Consider the following 19,304-nt stretch of genomic DNA (forward strand, 5'->3'; position numbering starts at 1 on the left):
AAATCAGATCAGAAACAAGTCATCCATAAGGTCAGGAACAGAACTGTACATTGATCTTTGATTGATCTATTTATCCAGAAGTTAACTTCTCAAATGAACAAACAGTCCAGACCTTGCTGCAGATTTGACCAGCTTTTGTCGCCATCTAGTGGGTAATATGAGCATTTCAGGGCTTCTGGTACATTCTGCTTGTGAAACCCAAAACCAGTCAAAAAGGTGTTTATAAATGTCAGACCTGTATGATTTTTGTTTTTGTTTTTTTTGTTTGTTTTTTTTGGCATGTAGAGCTTTGAACTCTCAGTTTTATTCAATTCCAATTTTGAGATTTTTATGGGACTTGAGTTTTAAGATACAAAAGGTTGCCGGAAGGATGGAATATCTCCTGGCAAGCATAATTTCCAGTTGTGAAAAAACAAAATGACAACAAAGTATGAGAATAATGGGATGAAGATGGGGCAAAAAGTAAAATGCATGCTGGGCTGCATATCAATAAGAACACATTTTTATTTTCTTTTTTAAACCCTGTGGGAGGTGAATGTCAACTATTCATCCACTCCTAGTTGAGCAGATACAGTCGCAGATTCATTCTGGGCGGATCTCCAGACTGACCTTCTTCATGGTTAAAGGTTAACACACTTTCTGAGGCTGTTAACCTTTAACCCTGGTCTATTATGCTGAGGAAAGGAAAACCAGACACAGGCAGAAATTCACTGCATAAAGAGAAATCGCTTTAACCTGCACTCCGTCTAAATCACACAATGACAGATTTTTATTTCCCCGCAACGAAAGGTCTTGCAAAAAAAAACAACAAAAAAACAGCTAAACTCTTCCAGTTTGTTGTTATAGTAAGTCCATGAAAACCCAAGACCATTTTTCCCCACAGGAATAGTAAAAGTCATACAAAACAGAACAATGAAATACTGCAGACAACTTGAAAACCCCTTAGTTCCATACAAAAACGTATAGAATTTGACACGAAAACTCATGAACGGGTATCTCCCAAGGAACAAAGGATGAGAGCCATCTTTTAGATGTGTCCTTTGGATGTCTTCTACTCAGATTTGACCCCTGTACAAACTGAAATTAACCTTTGTCACCATTCTTAAAGTTTTTACCACATAACTCCAGAACATTCAGTCATAGCTAGTCCAAACTATACCTTTTTGGAATCTTCATGATAACGCATAACATGATATAGTTTTCAATATGGCTGGAGCATTTTTAAGTTTTGACCTCTGTGTAATTCCTCAGTTAACCCCGACCTGGCTGCCTGTGGCCAGTCGTTTTTTTCTAAAGAGTCAAATCAAAAGAGTCAAATCATCTTGAAGACCAAAACATCAATTTGCTTTGACTCATTCTCTGGCATGGTTGGCATTGAATAATTTGGAGCCATGTAAGTTGGATGATAATCATCAACTGATTTAACAGCGTTTGCACAACTGACTCATCAACTGATTTAACAGTGTTTGCACGACCAACTCAACTGATTTAACAGCGTTTGCACGACCAACTCATCAACTGATTTAACAGCGTTTGCACGACCGACTCATCAACTGATTTAACGGCGATTGCACAACTGACTCATCTACTGATTTAACAGCATTTGCATGACTGACTCATCAGTTGATTTAACGGCGTTTGCATGACAGATTCATTGACTGATTTAATGGCATTTGTACAACGGACTCATCGGCTGATTTAACGCCATTTGCACGACAGACTCTGACTGATTTACTGCTGTTTGCACGACAGACTCATTGATTGATTTAACTGCGTTTGCACGACCTACTCATCGACTGATTTAAAGGCATTTGCACGATGGACTCATCGGCTGATTTAACGGCCTTTGCACAATTGACTCATTGACTGATTTGACGGCCTTTGCACGATGGACTCATTGACTAATTTAACGCCATTTGCACGATGGACTCATAGACTGATTTAATGGCATTTGTACAACGGACTCATCGACTGATTTAACGCCATTTGCACGATGGACTCATAGACTGATTTAATGGCATTTGTACAACGGACTCATCGACTGATTTAACGCCATTTGCACAATGGACTCATCGACTGATTTAAAAGCATTTGCACAACAGACTCGTTGATTGATTTAACTGCGTTTGCACAACCTACTCATCAACTGATTTAAAGGCATTTGCATGATGGACTCATCAGCTAATTTAAAGGCCTTTGCACAATTGACTCATTGACTAATTTAACGCCGTTTGCATGATGGACTCATAGACTGATTTAATGGCATTTGTACAACGGACTCACTGACTGATTTAACGACGTTTGCACGATGGAGTCATTGACTGATTTATCGCCGTTTGTACAACGGTCTCATCGACTGATTTAACGGCGTTTGCATGATGGACTCATTGGCTGATTTAAACGCGTTTGTACAACGGACTCATTGACTGAATTAACAGCGTTTGCACGATGGACTCATCGACTGATTTACCGCCGTTTGCACAACCGACTCATCGACTGATTTAAAGGCATTTACACGATGGACTCATCGACTGATTTACCGCCGTTTGCATGACCGACTCATCGACTGATTTAAAGGCATTTGCACGATGGACTCATCGACTGATTTAAAGGCATGTGCACGATGGACTCATCGGCTGATTTAAAGATGTTTGCACGACAGACTCATTGGCTGATTTAAAGACGTTTGCACGACCGACTCATCGACTGATTTAAAGGCATTTGCACTATGGACTCATTGACTGATTTACTGCCGTTTGCACGATGGACTCATCGACTGATTTAAAAGCATTTGCACGATGGACTCATCGGCTGATTTAAAGACGTTTGCACGACAGACTCATTGGCTGATTTAAAGACGTTTGCACGACCGACTCATCGACTGATTTAAAGGCATTTGCACTATGGACTCATTGACTGATTTACTGCCGTTTGCACGATGGACTCATCGACTGATTTAAAAGCATTTGCACGATGGACGCATCGGCTGATTTAACGGCCTTTGCACGATGGACTTACAGACTGATTTGACGGCCTTTGCACAACAGACTCATAGATTGATTGACGGCCTTTGCACGATGGACTCTTTGACTGATTTAACAGTGTTTGCTCATTTGTTTGCTCGTTGAGTTCTCGTCACTGTATTGTCGCAGGTGTTACAGTTCCTCCAGAGAGTTGTGTGAGAAATTCTACTCTCCATGTCCATGTCTTCACCAAAAACCTTCAGAACGCATTTTTATCCATGATGTCCATGAAAACGTGCAGTCAAAATAAGCAGGAGGTCATTTTACGTGTTTGTGTGTGTTTGTCTGCAGAAATAGAGCTTTTATTACAGTCTGACAACAGGCTGCAGTGTTACTGCAGTTTACACCCAGCCCAGACAGGCCGCAGGCTGATTATATACTGTGTCCTGCAGCTCACAGACGAGTGTGCATGTGAGCGTGCATGTATGTTGAGCCTCATCACATGTGGTTTACATTAAGACATTATTCTTTTTTATGGGTCTGCAAAGCATTGCCATGCCGACTGAAATCACTATCCCATGTAGTCAGCCCTTCAGTCATATTACTGGACGGTTTCCCGTGTGTGTGTGTGTGTGTGTGTGTGTGTGTGTGTGTGTGTGTGTGTGTGTGTGTGTGTGTGTGTGTGTGTGTGTAAAAACACAAAATCCCCAAACCACACCCATTGTAAGCTTTCGAAACCTTTCAAATGGTCCAGCACGTTCAGCCTCATAAATCAGATACAGAACAATGAATAAACACAAATCAGAAATGTAAATGCAGAAATAAATGTTGTAAACTGGCTGAACATGCAAGAATCCCATTTGTTTTATCAGTTGCTTCTGAAAGTAAAACACCAAACACAGAAATTTAATTTGCAGACCAAAATGAAGCAATAATTAATTTGACAGCATGGATCAATAATTTAACAATTTTGAGCAGTTTGATGGGTGTGAATAATTATCTCAATCATACATTATGGCCTTTTAAATTGTTTGTAAATGTGTGCCGCCATCACCAAGTGTTAATTTAAAAAAATAACAAAACATGATTCTTACCTCCTCAATAAATATTGTATGATGTTAAATCGAGGAAAATTAAACTGTAGTATCTGAATGCACAGTACATTTTCTTACAAACAACAAACCTGTTTCGCAACATGCTAGATGCTAGCTAACCAGACTCACACTCTCATGAGCGCCACTAGCTTAGCTTACGGCAAGCTAAAAGTAGACGCTCTCATTGTGGCCGAACAACTCTCCAGTTGCTGGCTATTCTGTGTTACCACACACCCGCGGCCGACGTGCTTGATGAATTCCTGCGCAAAAAGTAGTTCCCAGATAATTGTGATATATTCCTGTGAGATAATGACTATATCTCATCTAAATCAATTCTAAAATTTACCAGTAATAAAATTATAAAGATAACCGAGATCCACTCTGAGCAGGGTGAACCAGGCTAGCTAGCTTGGCAAGCTATTGTAGGATGCATGCTAGGCTAGCGAGCATGCTATGTTACATAGTGATATTTGTAATTTGCCATGATGGAACCGTCTTATCCTGGAATTTAAATACAAAAAAAAGGATTAGCAACACAAAATTTTTAACATACTTGCATAATGCAAACAATTCTCAAGGTTGGCGCTACGTCACTTTGGCAAACTGACCAATCTGAGAACTTGTGCTTCCGTGACTGTCCACTCGGTAACAACACGCTCAGGCTGTATTCTGTTTTATTGAAATCAGCTGGTTTTTATTGTCTCTAACTTGCTTCTAATGGCCAGCTGACAACTATCGTTGTCTAGAACTGTGAAATTTGCACATCAAGATGACCTAAAATGAACCATTGCACGTTAAATTGAATTTATTGACGAGTCTGACCCCTTTGAAAAGTGACCAAATTATAAGTATTTGTATTGAGTTTGGCGGTTTTCACCGACAAAACCCGCCCCTTGAGGTTAAATGCCCAGATACCAACCTTGAGAATAGTCAAAGCTACAAACAGTGTGTAGCTTTGTGTTTCACGTCATTTTAGAGCAGCATTTTATAAAAGTGAGTGTTGTATTTAAGTCATCGAGGACTGTGGATGCTCCGCCCAGTACAGGAAGGTGATCCAAATTCTCACTAACGCAGATAGGAAAAATCAATTCAGAATGCACTGCGTCGTAAACACCTGTTTTGTTTTGTTTTGTTTTTTCTTAGTAGATCAACATACTTCAGGTAGCATCAGTGCTGTGACAATTTTTGTTTCGTAGCACCTAGCTAATGAGCTTTATTTTGTAATGATTTTAGTGTTTGTTTACTGTTACTTTCACATGCGTTTTCTCAGAATCTGTTGTCATGGATGGCCTGGAAAATTTCAGGAATATAATGCTCCCAGAGCTGAAAAAATGTCTCACTGTGAGGGGCGTTCCGGCAGGAGACGATGAGTGTCACAGAGAAAGCCGCACACGTTTATCCGATTTTGGAGAAGTGTGACCACGAAGAGTCAGAGAGAAAGCGATGGAGGGTGATGATGGTGGACGCTCTGTTCGCGATCTCAACGGGAGAGTTCTGACGAAGACACGGGACTTGAAACCGCTACCAGCCGTTCATGTTAGCAGTGTTACCTGCTTATTGACTGTGGACAAATGAAATAATCAGCCTACACAAGCGTGACAACGCCTATCAGATGTTTACTGACCGTCATGTGGAACTATAGTAGAACTTGGAAATATCAAAGTTGGCAACATATGAAGCAGTGTGGAACCAGCACAGAGCCCAACAGCGGAATGATATCCTACGTGGCTGCTGTGTGCAAACATGGGAGAAGTCAAATCAGCAGGACGTGGTAGTGTTTCAGGGTTTGTATTTATTACAACTTTGTGCTTATCCAATCTTATTTAGACGTATTTGATTTTTTTTTTTTTTTTTCTGGACACACTGTGGTTTACAAAAGAGCTACAGCCAGAAACACGTTGGCTGGCCAACTTCAGAAAAATCAGGCAAAATCAAAGTGCGCCCCCTATATTTGTACATAAGTGCCTATATGAGGTTGGGAGAATTGGATGTTCGTGTGCTTCGACACTAGCTGCTACTTCTGTAAGGGCACTGCTCGCTTCTGGATTTGGCAAGAGGCTCTCAGTTGATTTCTCAGATGCCAAGTGTCCATGCAAATCACTTTCTCTGTAAGTGCTATAGGTCAGGATAAGGGTTCAAGTCAATTCAATGTATTCCCACAGTGCCAAATCATAAACCATCCAGACCTTACCAACCCACGAGTAAGTACAATGCTGACAGTGGTAAGAAAAAGAAAAAAGTGAGGTTTTTGTTATTTTACAGGAAGACACCTGAAGCAGACCAGACACAGTGGGGTGACCATCTGCTGCGGCTGTACTAACAAGACAAAACAGATTAACACAACAGAAATGTTGCCACTGAGACAGCCAAATTAAAATCAGTGTTTGTGATGGCAGGATTAATGACCAGTGGTTCCCAAAACTGGTCCTCCAGATCCCTTCAGCCAATCAGACAATAATAGACATACACAAATTAGCTCATTAGTTTTTGGCAGAACATGGAAAGATGGAAAATGTGCAGGTTAGGGGTCCCTGATGACCAGGGTTGGGAGAAAAGGGTTGCCTGTTTGTAACTTTTCAATCGCTGGAGTCAGAGGTTTTGCAGATGATGGTTTAATTTCTCTCAAATGCAGGAAAAGTCTAAATTTGAACAATACTTCCAGAATAATGCAACAGCTTTGCACACTTCAGGAAGTCTTGTGCATTGATGGAATTCCAGCATGGCCCTGGTTCACTTTGGGAAGTTGACATTACATCTAATGTGAGATTTTGTTTCTGTTATTTTTCCCCGCATTTATTAATCCACATCCACGAGAGGTTCAGTGCCTCAGTGGTACGAGTGCTGCAGCTTCCTGCAAAGAAGATTTTAAGTCCCGGCTGAGGAACAGAGCTGAGGAATGAGTCCGGGATTCCCCTTTTAAACACACACAGCAGATGGAGGATCAGGACATGGGCAGAAAAATCTAAATCAAAGAGGTCCAAGTCCAGGAGGACACGAGCAAACAAACCGACAGGGACACAAACAGAAAAACGCAGGCTGTAAACACACTCGGCAAAAGCCGGACAGACACACAAACACAACAAACGCACTCAGCCAGGCACTGCGAGCACATGTTTCAGGAGTGAAATCATTTGTGTGGAAATGCAATTTGAAGTGAGAGGGAGGAAAAATGCCTTTTTGGGGCCAGAAACACGCACCGGCTCTCTAATCAGGGTTGGACCTGTCTCCAAAACAACATTCACTGAACTAAAAAACATTTCAGGAATCATTGTAGCATTTTTAGTTTTCACTACAGAGCAGGTACTCAATAAATGATAGAGGAACCCCTGCCTGGTGCAGACAAAATCCCCATGGTGCAATTAATAGAAGGCTGAGGCCTTCAGGGAAGCTGATAAAGTGGATGCTGGAGATAATTACTGATTTTAAGATGCTACAAGGTGCACACACAGAGCTCAGACTTCCTCCAGGGTAATAAACACCAACTGCTATTACATTCATCAACCAACAAAGGCAAGCAGTCAGCCTTCTCACTTTTATCCCTATTACATCTTTATAATGTCATAAGGCAAGCGTTTTAAGGAAATCAGTCAAAGGATAACAGAGCCCAGAAAACAAATGGAAAATGTATTGATGCAGAAAGAAAGTCAAGTCTGGGAGCATGCACTGGTGCCACATCCACTAGACCAAAGAACCACACTGGTTTCTGGATGGCAACCACCCAGACAGACATCCAGTCCATCCCTGCCTCTCCAGAGTCACCATCTACCTACCACAGCCAGATGAGACGTAGGCGTGTCCTTGGTGTTCTCCAGCCGTTGAGGTTTTTTTTTTTCTAATACACAGCATCGTATTGAACACCAGCAAAACAAAGGAGATGACAGTTGACTTTGGCAAGAGGAAAGCACAACACCTACCAGTCAGCATAGACAATGTGGACATTGAGGTGGTCTCCACATACAAGTACCTCGGCGTCCACATTGACAATAGATTGGACTGGTCGGTGCAGGTAAATGCAGCGTATAAAAGGGGACAAAGCAGACTGTTCTTCCTCAGAAGACTGAAATCTATTGATATTTGTAGCGATATGCTTTTCCTTTTTTATCAATCTGTTGTGGTCAGCGCTCTATTATTTGCTGTTGTGTGTTGGGGGTTACAGCTTGTCTGTTAGGGACAGTAACAGACTGGACAAATTTGTCAGGAAGTGGGTGTCAGTGATGGGGAGGGAGGCATCTCTGTGAGTGAACTGGTGGAGTGTAGGTTGAGGTGTATTATGAACTCTTATTAACAACAAATCTCATCCTCTACACGACACTGTGGAGCTCAGAAAAGCAACCGCAGTGACAGATTTCTCTCCATGAGATGCAGGACTGAGAGGTATAGAAGATCATTTGTCCCGGCCGCCATGAGATTGTTTAACGCTTCTTGTTAATGTACTTTTACTTCCATGTGTTTTTATATTTCTCTTATTTATTGGTATTTTATTGTATGGATGAATTCTGTATGTATGTATGTATGTATGCTCTCCGGCAGATGAATAAAAAAATGTATAAAGTATCTCTCTCTCTCTCTCTCTCTCTCTCTCTCTCTCTCTCTCTCTCTCTCTCTCTCTCTCTCTCTCTCTCTCTCTATCTATCTATCGCTTCCCTTTGCGACCTCACATCACACGTCAGCTACATGCTTTGAACATGGCTACTGATGAATACTGTCATCTTATTTGTTGTGTCTTACACACTTGTGAACCCATTTGTGCATTTGAGTGTCACGCTCTTAAAACAAATAAATGCAAGCGCGGCACCTCACACCAGGTTTTTCTTGGTCTAAGCCACAAATGTTTTTTTGTTTTTTTTGTGACAGGAGATATGAACATCCCTGACCACACCTCATGTTTAAACCGGCAGTGCGAGTGCAGGTCTATACTGGGCTGGGCGTTTGGAAAATTTATGTTTCTACAAGCATAAAAACAAAAAAAAGTTTAGTTTGCTACAATTTTTGCAAAAAGGGATCCAAATTATTCACAACTATAAGTTATGCATATGTGTATGTGTATACGTATGTGTGTGCATATGGGTATGCGTGTATGTGTATGTATATATATATATATATATATATATATATATATATATTCTATTTCTACCTCATTTCTTATGTCTTGTACTGTTACAAGTATTATTATCATTGCTTATCCTTGCACCCACCTTGTGTGTTATCTTAAGAGCGGGCATAATGTGAATTTCTCCTCTGTGAGATCAATAAAGTTTATCTATCTATCGATTGTCAGGAGAAATTCCGGTGTTCTGGGGAAGCTTCTTATCTTAAAACTTAAGAACTGTAAAACTCTCAAAATCGAAATTTTTATCCATTAATGCTGGGACGTCAGTGCTCTGCATGCCAATAAATCATGCATTTCTGACATTCAGAAATGCATTTTTTACAGAATTTAAAATAAAAAAATCAAAGCACTTCTAAACCCTATCACTAACGTCGCTCACCTGAACAATGCCGCCGTTGTAAACTAAAGACAGAACAATGGGATTATGCCGAGCAAACATCAGCTTACAGCTGTGCCCCTTAGGGGAAACTTAGTTGTTGGATGGACAAACAGGATTGAACATGGGAATATGTTAAATGTGCTCAGTGCACGTGTTTTGAGAACAGAAGGTTCCTGGTTCAAAATCAAAAAGGGCGCTGAATACAAAGTGTGCCGAATAAACACGCAGGTCTCGATTTTATCAGCTCAACAAGTAATTTGTATCACTTTTCAACAAATATGAGCAGGTTTAATGTTTGACTTTTGCACAAACCAAAACTGGCATTTTGTCACCATTTTTGTCTCATAACTCAATAACTTTAGACTGTAGATCCTCCAAGTGACACCTTTTTGGAGCCCTTATGATCAGACAAATCATGCAGTAAACTTTAAAGAATGATGGCAGCGTTTTTAAAATTTTGAATCCTACCTGGTGATAACTACCACTCCAGGTAATGTTATCATGTGTGTGTGTGTGTGTGGGTGGGTCACGTGGCCCGTGGGTTGGAAGGTCAACGGTCACATTAACGGTTAACAAAGTGTTTTGAGAATCCATGTGGGTAAACACGGTTGTCCTTCAAAGTGACAAAAACACGCATGTTTATTTCTCTTACATCATAGAAGGATTAACTCATACTGGACAGATGGCTGACTGACTCACTCTCTCTCACACACACACACACACACACACGAGTGCGTTCTCTGTGTCGTCATGGCCACACAGCCTACGGCTTAAACACACACACACACATAATCACACTGGTTGAATTGTGTGTCAGTAGATGATGACAATTGATGTCAAAAAGATGCTATCCTGTCGCGGCTTAGCTCGTCTCACCGCGGTGGTGCTGTCAGCCAGTCACGTGTCTGTGAGGAATCACAGTGCAAGGAGACTTTTATGAAGACACTGACTCATTCTTGGCCCCAATTTCCATCCTGATGTCAAAACAGAGGAAATCTAGCCTGATTATTATGTTTTAAATCAATCTTACATAATTGCACTTTTTGATAATCTTTTAAATCTTTTAAAGTAACTGTAAACAGGGCTGATATGATTTAAATCAGCTGATTCAAATCGCTGTAAAAAAAAATTTAAAAAGTCATCAAAATTATTGTTTTTAGAAATCAGTACTTAAAACATCACCGAAATATGAAATCAGTATCATTAATTAATGGTACTTGTATGTGCACCTTTATGTTTTAACATTTCAATAAAGATTATAACTAATGATGTAATTTGTATAGTCTCATTTAGAAGAGTGAAATAAATTAAAAAGGAAACAAGTAAATTTAAATCCATAAAAGCCAATTCACAATTAAAAAAAAAAAAATCATGACCTTTTTGAAAAAAGCAGTTTTTTGTTTTTTTTGTTTTTTTTTTACCAGCGCTAACTATAAATCTGTCCACATGAATTATGATGTATTATATAACACCTTAAGTAGATCCTTGTCATTTGATTGGTGGTCTGTATGTCACCATATTGATCATTTCTCCCATTTGCAATTTTGTTTCCATACGTTTTGCATCATTACACGCCGTGACCACTTTAACGTTAAAAACATGACTTACTGCATTTGCGTACATGCAGCAATCAAGCATTGACGGACTGCGCATTCACGCTAGCACTCTCGCAACTCTTTGACACAGCGATGGTGCTTAGTTTAACAACAAACATGATGGGGTTTGTTTTAGTGACAGATGATGATTTGAACCGGCTTATTCTTCTAATACACACACAAGAAAACCTGGTACGCTGTAAATAAGCCATCTAGAGGCATTTGCAGTATTAGATTGATATTTAACGTTCATATCGGACTGTTTGGAACTGCTTGACGTCAAAGTAGCAGTGACACACACCAAAATGTAAGTCCCTTTTCTGTTGTTTATAAATTAATAAAATATCAAATGACTAGGATCTGTTTAGGTGTTATATAAAACAAATAATGAATATTTTTTCATTCGAGCAATGGGAAGAATATTTAATGAATATTTAATTATGCTGAAATTTCATTTCACTGCAAAATTTCACGTTGAATAAAACTACAAAAAACATAAATAAAATAAAATCCACAGATGTCTGTGGAAGAAGGCAAAAAATTTTGCTCAAGAATTACACATAAATATTCTAGTTAAAATTCAACAGAATAAAATATTTGACAAGGATCTATTTTAGGTGTTATATAAAACAAATAATGAATGTTTTTTCATTCTTGCAATGGGAAGAATATTTCATGAGGTGAAAGATGAAATGTTCCATTCAATGTTGAATGGAACATTTCATCTTTCACCTCATGAACTATAATTCCCATTGCAATCAAACATTTATTATTTGTTTATTAGTAGTATTCATTATAAGGTTTGAGATAATGACTAAGATAATGGTTTGTTTTCCATGTGCACACCTTGTAGTTTAGAAAGTAAATTATCATACTGGCTTTCTCTGATGAGGCAAGCTGAGGGCCATAAACTACTCGGTCACAGGCCTTATGCAGCCCTCGGGTCGCCAATGTGACACCCACTGAATGGTGTCAAATTTGAGGCAAAATGGGCATCATAAATTGCGCATCAACAGGATTAAGTGAACTCAAAGTAGCCTCAGTCCACTTATCAGGCTCCGACACATTTGATTGGCTCTGGTTGTCTAGGAGACAAAAGCTCCTTTGTGGTTGCCACATGGTGAGCCATTTCTTCAAAGCACCAATGAGTGAGGCCTCTTTTTTCTTCTTCTTTTTGTCTTAATTAGCTCCATCATCTTCATCTTCCAGATGCCTTCATCCCGCTCGCCGTTGGGAGATAATGACTGAAACTGCTTGATCAGAACGATTTCATTTCACCGTGGCCTCAAGCGCACTTAGCAAGAAGGAGATAAAGTGAGATTAATGCAGCGGTTTATTGTAGCAAACACGCTGATGTGCCGCGTCAGGCCGTTTGTTTTTCAAACTGCAAAGAACCACCAGCGTGTCACAGTTTATTTCCACCAGCCAGTTCAACCAGGATAAACAAGGACACTTATGTCGAAATTTAATTTCACCGCAAAATTTCACGTCTAATAAAACTACAAAAACAACAACAAAAAAGTTCATAGTTGTCTGTGGAAGAAGGCAAAAAAATTGCTCAAGAATTACACATGAATATTTTAGTTCAAATTCAACAGGGCAAAAAGTGTTACATGAACTCTGACAGAGTTGATTTGAACACATTAAAGTTTAGATAGGGCGTACCTTTTAGAGCTAAATTACTAAAGTTAAAATCTGAAATTTTAAGTCCACTTTTTGCTGCAAAGGTCATACCTTTGCCACAGGATGACTGAAAAATGCTGCCCTCTGCTAGTGTGGAAGTAAACAGGTTTAACGCCATTGTTAAAGTAGTTTATTTTGGCATGTCTCCCATCAGCAGTTTGTTCGGTACATGTTTTACACCAGGTGTCAGTAGAGAGCAGAGAACAGGGACCTTGTATTTTGAATGCAAACAGGCTAACCGCTTGCACCGCCGTGCTCTGGCGCATGTCAAAAAGGCCCTCTCAAAATTTAATAATACATTTTGTAAGTTTAAAAAAAAAGCAAGAGCACAGTAATAAGTACTCTGTAAAATTCCAATGTGTAGAAAATCAGTCTGAGTTCATTTAGAGTTCTACTGAAGGCGCCATGTTGACACCTGAGTGTTTGCTTTACAGCAACTGGTGACTGATCTGTTGACTCTCATTTATTCCTCCCAATAACAAGTTTTCATACTGGATTTCTCTCCAGTGAATGAACCACTAAAGCTGAGTTGAAAACTCAGTATCTTAATGTGTAATCTTATAATAATTCATGGTATGCATCTGTGTGTCTGTCATGCTGAGGTGTCCAGACTACCTCTCAGAGGTTGCTGGGTCAAGCTACCCAAAACGTGGTGCGTGGGTCTGGCTATTTGTTGCCACACACATGCCTGAAATAGGTCACGAATGGGCCAGAACCCTGAAAGTTATTGGGGTCTAAAAAAAACAACTTTTTCCTATGGGAGCCACCTCAGCCAAATTTGTTATATGGGTACGTCTGTGTGTTGCCAGGTGTATGAGTGAAATAGGTTGCGAACGGGCTGGAACTCTGAAAGTTACTGGGGTAAAAAAAAATGCACTGCCTTCTAAAAGGGAAAGATTTCCACCTATCCAATGCTTCTCCATTCTAAATCTGGGGTTCATGAGCATTGCCAAACATTTCTAGTTTCTGCATTTTTACAAACCACTAAACCTAATCACAGATTTATTTACAAGAACTGTTTTGTTTTTTCCAGTAACCAGCTTTTGGAACACTGGCGGAACCTAATCAGGGGTTTCTCCTGGTATCACATTAATATTTGATTATGTCCATTTGAGTCCCAGGACAGTGACATCCTTATTAAGTATGCAGAGGGTATGACCGTCCTTGGACTCATCAAAGGGGGCCTGGTTCATAAGATCACAATCTGTGGAGATGACAATGATCTTGTACTTAACATAGACAAAACCAGGGAACTTAGTGTTAGTCCTCACAGGACTTGTCTCCACAGCAGCATCTTTCCAGCCGCTGTCAAACTGCTGGCACAGGACTTCAGACAGAGAGAGAAGTATCTCATTCCAACCCAAAACCAGGGTGTACAAGAAACTCTAACACATCATAAATATAATATGTGCAATATCTCATACACTAAATGTGCGATACTTAACAAAACATGTGCAATAATTAATGATGAAACTGCCATACATATCCTCACAGAGTTGTTTGTACATACATATATCTATATATACAGTTATGTTGTTTTTACTCTACCTTTGTGTTTTTTTTGTTATTTCCACTATTGTATTTTATATATTTTGACTTGTTATTTTTAAGAATCTTTGCAACTCTGAGAAACGCACAAGAATTCCAATGTGCTTGCACTTAAATGCACTTGTGCAAATGGCAAATAAACTTTATTCTATTCTATTGTACTACTGAAGGCGCCATTTTGACACCCGTGTGTTTGCTTTTCAGCGTTGTGGAAAACAGTTTGTCTCATACAACAACAGCACTGTAAAAGTGAGCCGAGCACCGAGAACAGTGATTGATGACAATGTTTTAATATGAATACGTTGGAAAAGCGGGCTGTGACATTCTTGTCGTAATTAGAATGTGGAGTTGCCAGTTGGTCCTCTGTCCTGGTTTTGGGGGCTGGACTTCGTCTGTGTGCTTTTTGTATGTGAGAACAAATGAGTCGTTATCTAGTCTGAAGCGAGGGCAGAAGCAGAGAAAACACAAAGAGAAAATGTCATTGGAAAACAAAGGGTGACACTGCGGACCAATAAAACTACACCGAGATCCAATACCTTAAATCAATTGACAAACAGAGCCCTCTCCCCGTTCCTTCTTTATTGGATGTGTCTGTGTGGGTATGAGACACAGAAATCCAATCCACTGAGGTTTCACTATCGAGTGTTTTTAATACACAGCAGAGATATTGAAGCTCAGGTCACTTTTCCTCCTCCGCTGCTCTCCTACCAGTCTGCAGATAAACAGCTGATTGAGCCACAAAAACACTTAAAGGACCAGTTCACCGTTTTCACAGCCTCAGTCACATTAAAACGATGTTTGCAATCAAGCCCTCAAGAGCTCATCTCACTTTTGCTCATGGTGTCGTGTGAGAGAAATGCAGTTTATACACAACGTGCTCAAAGGGAAATGCGCGCATTTCAGCACAGAGCTTGTAGTTGAACTCAAAGTTCATTCAAACCGTGAATGACACAGTACAGTTATTGATGCATTGTTGCATTTTATACTTGCCACAAATATTTTGTTTCCACACTTTTACACTAGTGAGACCACAGCTGGTTTTGTAAACTTTCCCTGTTTCAGATATCCTTCTGTCACAGATCACTCCTGACGCCTCCATCCACCCACTCCACCCTGCATGCACTCTCCATTACTTTGGCTACTCGACCCACGTATTTAAATAAACTCACCTAGCTTTCGCCACCAACCACACTATTCCACCGGGCTCCCACTTATTCACCCACATGCACTCTGTCTTGCTCCTACTGACTTTCATTCCCCTTCTCTCCAGAGCACAGCTCCACCCCTATAGGCTCATCATAACATGCTCTCTACTCTCACTACACATCACAATGTCATATGCAAACATCATAGTCCATGGAGACTCCTGTCTGATCTCATCCATCACCACTGCAAACAAGAAAGGGCTCAGAGACAATCCTTGATGTTGTCCCACCTCCACCTTGAACATGTCTGTCAGTCCCTACCGCATATCTCACACCATATCCTGCACCACCTTCACTTCTCTGACACTCTCATCTTCTTCCTAGTCCTCTCTGGGCTCCTATAAGCTTTGTTTAGATCCACAAACAAACAATGTGACTCCTTCTGGCTTCCTCTCAGAGCAAACATTGCATCTGTAGTGCTATTTCTTGGCATGAAACCATTCTTCTGTTCACAGATCTTCACCTATTTTCCCAGCCCTGCTTCTTCTACTGTTTCCCATAACTTCACATTGTGGCTGATCAGCTTTATGCCTCTGTAGTTACTGCAGCTCTGCACATCACCCTTGTTCTTAAAAATTTTTACTAAGAATTTTTCTCATTAAAAATACAGACAGTATAAAATTCTCCAACAAATCAAACTCTGTTCTGGAAATTACCTCACACAATGTTTAAAAAAGTATTTGAAAATTAGAATAATGGAAAAAGAAAAAAACTGTTGGGTCATATTCACAGTCTGAGTTAAAGTGAGCTCAATCTCTCTTTTCCCTTTAATCATTAAAGCAAATGCTGGCTTACAAATGTGAAGTTGACCCTTCCAGCCTGGAAAAAAACTGATACATCAGACATGTAATAAATAAATAAGTAAAATTACAATCGGATACAGGTTTTACGCCACTTCAACTGGGAAAGTGAGTGTGGGAAAGAGGTCCAAATTGAAAAAGCATTTTATATATAAGCCCAAATTAATTAAATAATTAAAAAACGATTTAGGTCCCTTTAACCAGAAAAGTCAACAATGTCTCACAAACATGAACTTTTCAGAAAGAGAAAATATACATGAGCTCTTACAAAAATGATAGATAGATAGATAGATAGATAGATAGATAGATAGATAGATAGATAGATAGATAGATAGATAGATAGATAGATAGATAGATAGATAGATAGATAGATAGATAGATAGATAGATAGATAGATAGATAGATAGATAAAAAGTCTAATCAGGTCTAAAGTAACTTCAGATGGTAATGTGAACATAATATTAATGTGACAAAAAAACAGTTTAAAAATGATTTGCTGATTTCACACTATAGAAAAAACAACTGATTTGAGTCACTATAAGTAGTATGTGAATACAGCCAAACGAATTGGACCTGTTATAATTTGGGGCGGGGGGGGCATAAGATCTATCAGACACTGTGACTCAAAATTAGGCCACTTCATATGATAATGTGAACATTCAAATGCACCGAGTCAATACAGAAAGGGCTTGACACATGACACAGAGTGTTTAGCAACAAATGCAAGAGGAAAGAAGAATATTCTGTTTGGGGTCACATTGAGCAATAATGTGAACGCGGCCTCAGAACTTACTTGAAGCGGCCCTGGCAGTGCTGGCACTGATCTCCCACCCAGCCGTGCTCACACACGCACGTTCCGTTGACGCACTTTCCTGAAAAGCAGTTTTGATCGCAGGAGGCGTCGGTGTGGACGAGCAGCATCGCGCACAGCGCCAGGAAGCTTCCCAGAGCGCACCGTGCGCTCCGGCGAGCGCAGCGCGTCCAGGTGCGCGCACTCATCCTCAGGTCTCCAGCCGTGTGCCCGACCCGGGCTGACACTGTGCACACAAACGGCACCTGTGCGGTGAAAAAGGCGCAGAGGCGAGCGGCTGTGACGCGCCGTCAGCGCACGCTGCGCGCGCTGCGCTTCGTCACGGGAGGAAACTTTGATGGCGCGACTTTGGATCGTAAAGGCGCGCTGATCATCATCAAAAACAGAACATCCCGCGCTGCGTCCAGGCTGGAAACACACGAGCGGGATCGCGGACAAGAACTGAATCCACGGAGCGCAGGTCCGGTTCTGTGGTCCCGGACAAAAAAATCTCTCTCTCTCTCTCTCTCAGCATGTGCAGTGGCGTTGCGCGGTTAAAGGGCCAGCGCGCGCGCGGAGACACGTGACGTCACACCCGGTGTCCTCTTCACCTGTTTACGCCTGAGAGATTTACACAAATAAGTTTCAGTGGCTTCATTTTTATCACGGATGGCCATGATGAACAGAGGAACAAAAAGGCTCTTTTTTTTTTTTACAGATAATAGGGGGGAACGGGGATGACTATAACATTTGGCAGGCTGTCTGCAAAAATTACTTTCAGATCGATCACTGAAGGGCAGTATTGTGCGTGTGCGTGTCTGTGTGCGTGTGCGAGAGCCATAACTTGAGAACTATATCGTTTTTTTATGCATCCATGCGTCTTAATATGCCAGATAATGTAGAATATAGAGGTCAAGGTCATGGAGGTCAAGAGGTGTTGTAGTTACAATTCTACCCTCACAAAAGTCAGTGAGGAAGGAATGAGGACTTTTTTTCTTTTTTCCGTTTGCTTTAAATACATGTGTTCAATTTCAAATATATTTTCGAGCACATTTAGTACCATGAACTAAATAAATGAGCCGAATGCAAGTTTGTGAAACCACTTGACAAAATAATTATCTATATACATAAATGGCTACTTTTGTCTTTCTGTCTGTCCGGAATAGGCTCTAAAACTACAAAAGGTGAACTCCCCAAAGTTACATATTCTGAACCACCATGACATGGGCTACAACCTTGTACTATTTTCAAACAAAAAAAAAAATGAATATTAAGACAACAATATTAACAATAATCTGATACATACAGTTGAACCATATGTACCTCAGTGGCAGTTGTACTCCAGCACAAATCTCTCAGCTTTAACAGCTGGCCGCTGGCCCTATGCATATATGCAGGAGCTCAGTAGCCTGCCTACTGCTATAAACAGAGCCCAGACTCCTGGGCTATCTGCTGCTGGCTGCTGGCTAGCACACATAGCGTGTGTGTGCATGCCAGCTTGGTTGTATAACGAAGCAGATTCAAATATCCCCCTTGACATGAATGCATCCTTTCTCTGCACATGCTGCACGTGGGTGCTACAAACTTGTTTGACTCTCCTTGAAAAGATTTGAACAACTCTACAGACTCTAGTGTTTTCAGACCTGTTTATAGCAAAAACAAATGTGAGTGTTCTGTCATTTACTGACTAATCATATACTGAACATTTTGATTGTAAGAATATAAATACACAATTCAATACAAAGTAACTTTCTTCCATGTGCTTTGTTATCCCCATACTCCCCTCTACCAGTATTGCACCCATGATATTTGACATCATGTGTGAATGAATAGATATGCCATCCTACTTAAAAAATAGTCCTTAAATCTGGTTTAATCATTATGGCAATATGCACCCTCAAATTGAGATTTTTCTGTACCTAATGGCCAATACTGCGTTACGTACATCAACTTCAAAATAAATACAGGGTAAACTCTTCATAATGCTGTCCCCAGGAACAAGGATTTAGACCTGCAGATAAGGTGCCAGCTCAAAGATGTAGATGGGTTCTCCCCATGCCAGGCATTGGTGGCTGGGGGGGTCAATCCACATGAATTTTGATAAAACTTATACACAATCACTATAATACTTATCAGA

General features: G+C 40.3%; 1 protein-coding gene and 1 long non-coding RNA gene across 3 annotated transcripts in view; one reads left to right on the forward strand and one right to left on the reverse strand.

Annotated features, from left to right (window-relative positions):
* Positions 1–17,618, reverse strand: part of atrnl1a (attractin-like 1a) — a 449,940-nt gene extending 432,322 nt beyond the window's left edge. For both annotated transcript variants that reach the window (XM_034184477.1, XM_034184476.1), the window contains exon 1: positions 17,171–17,618. In XM_034184477.1, the coding sequence (XP_034040368.1) occupies positions 17,171–17,376 (206 nt within the window). In that variant the 5' untranslated portion in view covers positions 17,377–17,618. The remainder of the gene's footprint in view (positions 1–17,170) is intronic.
* LOC117523064 lies at positions 1,136–11,725 on the forward strand. The gene is made up of 3 exons (XR_004564404.1): positions 1,136–1,272; positions 9,617–9,618; positions 11,715–11,725. It is a non-coding gene; the product is annotated as an uncharacterized LOC117523064 (long non-coding RNA).
* Positions 17,619–19,304: the final 1,686 nt, after the last annotated feature.

Source organism: Thalassophryne amazonica, chromosome 13 (assembly GCF_902500255.1).
Source record: "Thalassophryne amazonica chromosome 13, fThaAma1.1, whole genome shotgun sequence".
In the NCBI taxonomy this organism is placed as follows: Eukaryota; Metazoa; Chordata; class Actinopteri; order Batrachoidiformes; family Batrachoididae; genus Thalassophryne; species Thalassophryne amazonica.